The sequence below is a fragment of the Bison bison genome, unplaced genomic scaffold (genome assembly GCF_000754665.1).
Source record: "Bison bison bison isolate TAMUID 2011002044 unplaced genomic scaffold, Bison_UMD1.0 scf7180017861083, whole genome shotgun sequence".
Classification (NCBI taxonomy): Eukaryota; Metazoa; Chordata; class Mammalia; order Artiodactyla; family Bovidae; genus Bison; species Bison bison.
The window spans coordinates 2,104-2,955 of record NW_011491655.1 but is presented as its reverse complement, the minus strand read 5'-3'; the positions used below and the strand labels follow the sequence as shown (position 1 = coordinate 2,955).

The following is an 852-nucleotide window of genomic DNA, read 5'->3' as shown; positions in this document are numbered from 1 at the left end:
CATTGAGTGGTCATGGTGCTCTTGTTGAAGATCATTTAACCATATATGCAAGGATTTATTCTGGACTGTATTCTATTCCATTGGTCTATCTATATGTCTGTGTTTATGGCAATACTATGGGCTTTATTACTTCTTAATGAACTTGTAAAAAGAGAAATATATATTTGGACTTATATGTACTATTTTCGTTGAATTTATGTTTTAAAATTTCTGTTCTGCTTTATTATCTAAATTTTTAGTGACCAGTCCTATGTGATAAGTTTTGTGGTTCCTAATCAGCAAAAGTTGACACTTTTGGCACAACAGAAAGGGGTAGAAGGAACTTGGGTTGATATCTGCAATAACCCTGCCATGGAAGCTGAAATACTGAAAGAGATTAGAGAAGCTGCAAATACCAGTAAGTAAGAAATTGTTTGTCTGCTGAAGTCCTCAAAAGTTATTTAATGAGGTCCTATGCATTAGGCTTTTCAAGATGTTTATTTGTTTTGACAATAAAATACAAGTTTTTTAAAAAAAAAAACTCTTAAATTATATATAATGAATTTTCTTGTTGAAAGGATCTTTAAATGTTATATGGTGAAGTAACCTATCTAGTTCTTTATTGCATGTCACAGCATCCCTGCTAAGTGGTCATCTGGCCTGTGTTTGGAATGGTCTGTCTTTGTTCTCATTGGGCTTCCCTGATAGCTTGGTTGGTAAAGAATCTGCCTGCAATGCAGGAGACCCCAGTTCAATTCCTGGGTCAGGAAGATCCCTTGAAGAAGAGAAAGGCTACCCACTCCAGTATTCTGGCCTGGAGAATTCCATGGACTATATAGTCCGTGGGGTCGCAAAGAGTCGGACACGACTGAG

General features: G+C 36.4%; 1 protein-coding gene across 1 annotated transcript in view; it reads left to right on the top strand.

Moving 5' to 3' along the window:
* The window catches only part of LOC104983049 (long-chain-fatty-acid--CoA ligase 4-like), a 4,458-nt gene extending 4,032 nt beyond the window's left edge, over positions 1-426 (top strand). The window contains exon 3 of the mRNA XM_010832541.1: positions 240-426. Coding sequence (XP_010830843.1) covers positions 240-405 — 166 coding nt within the window. The 3' untranslated portion in view covers positions 406-426. The remainder of the gene's footprint in view (positions 1-239) is intronic.
* The last annotated feature ends 426 nt before the right edge of the window (positions 427-852 follow it).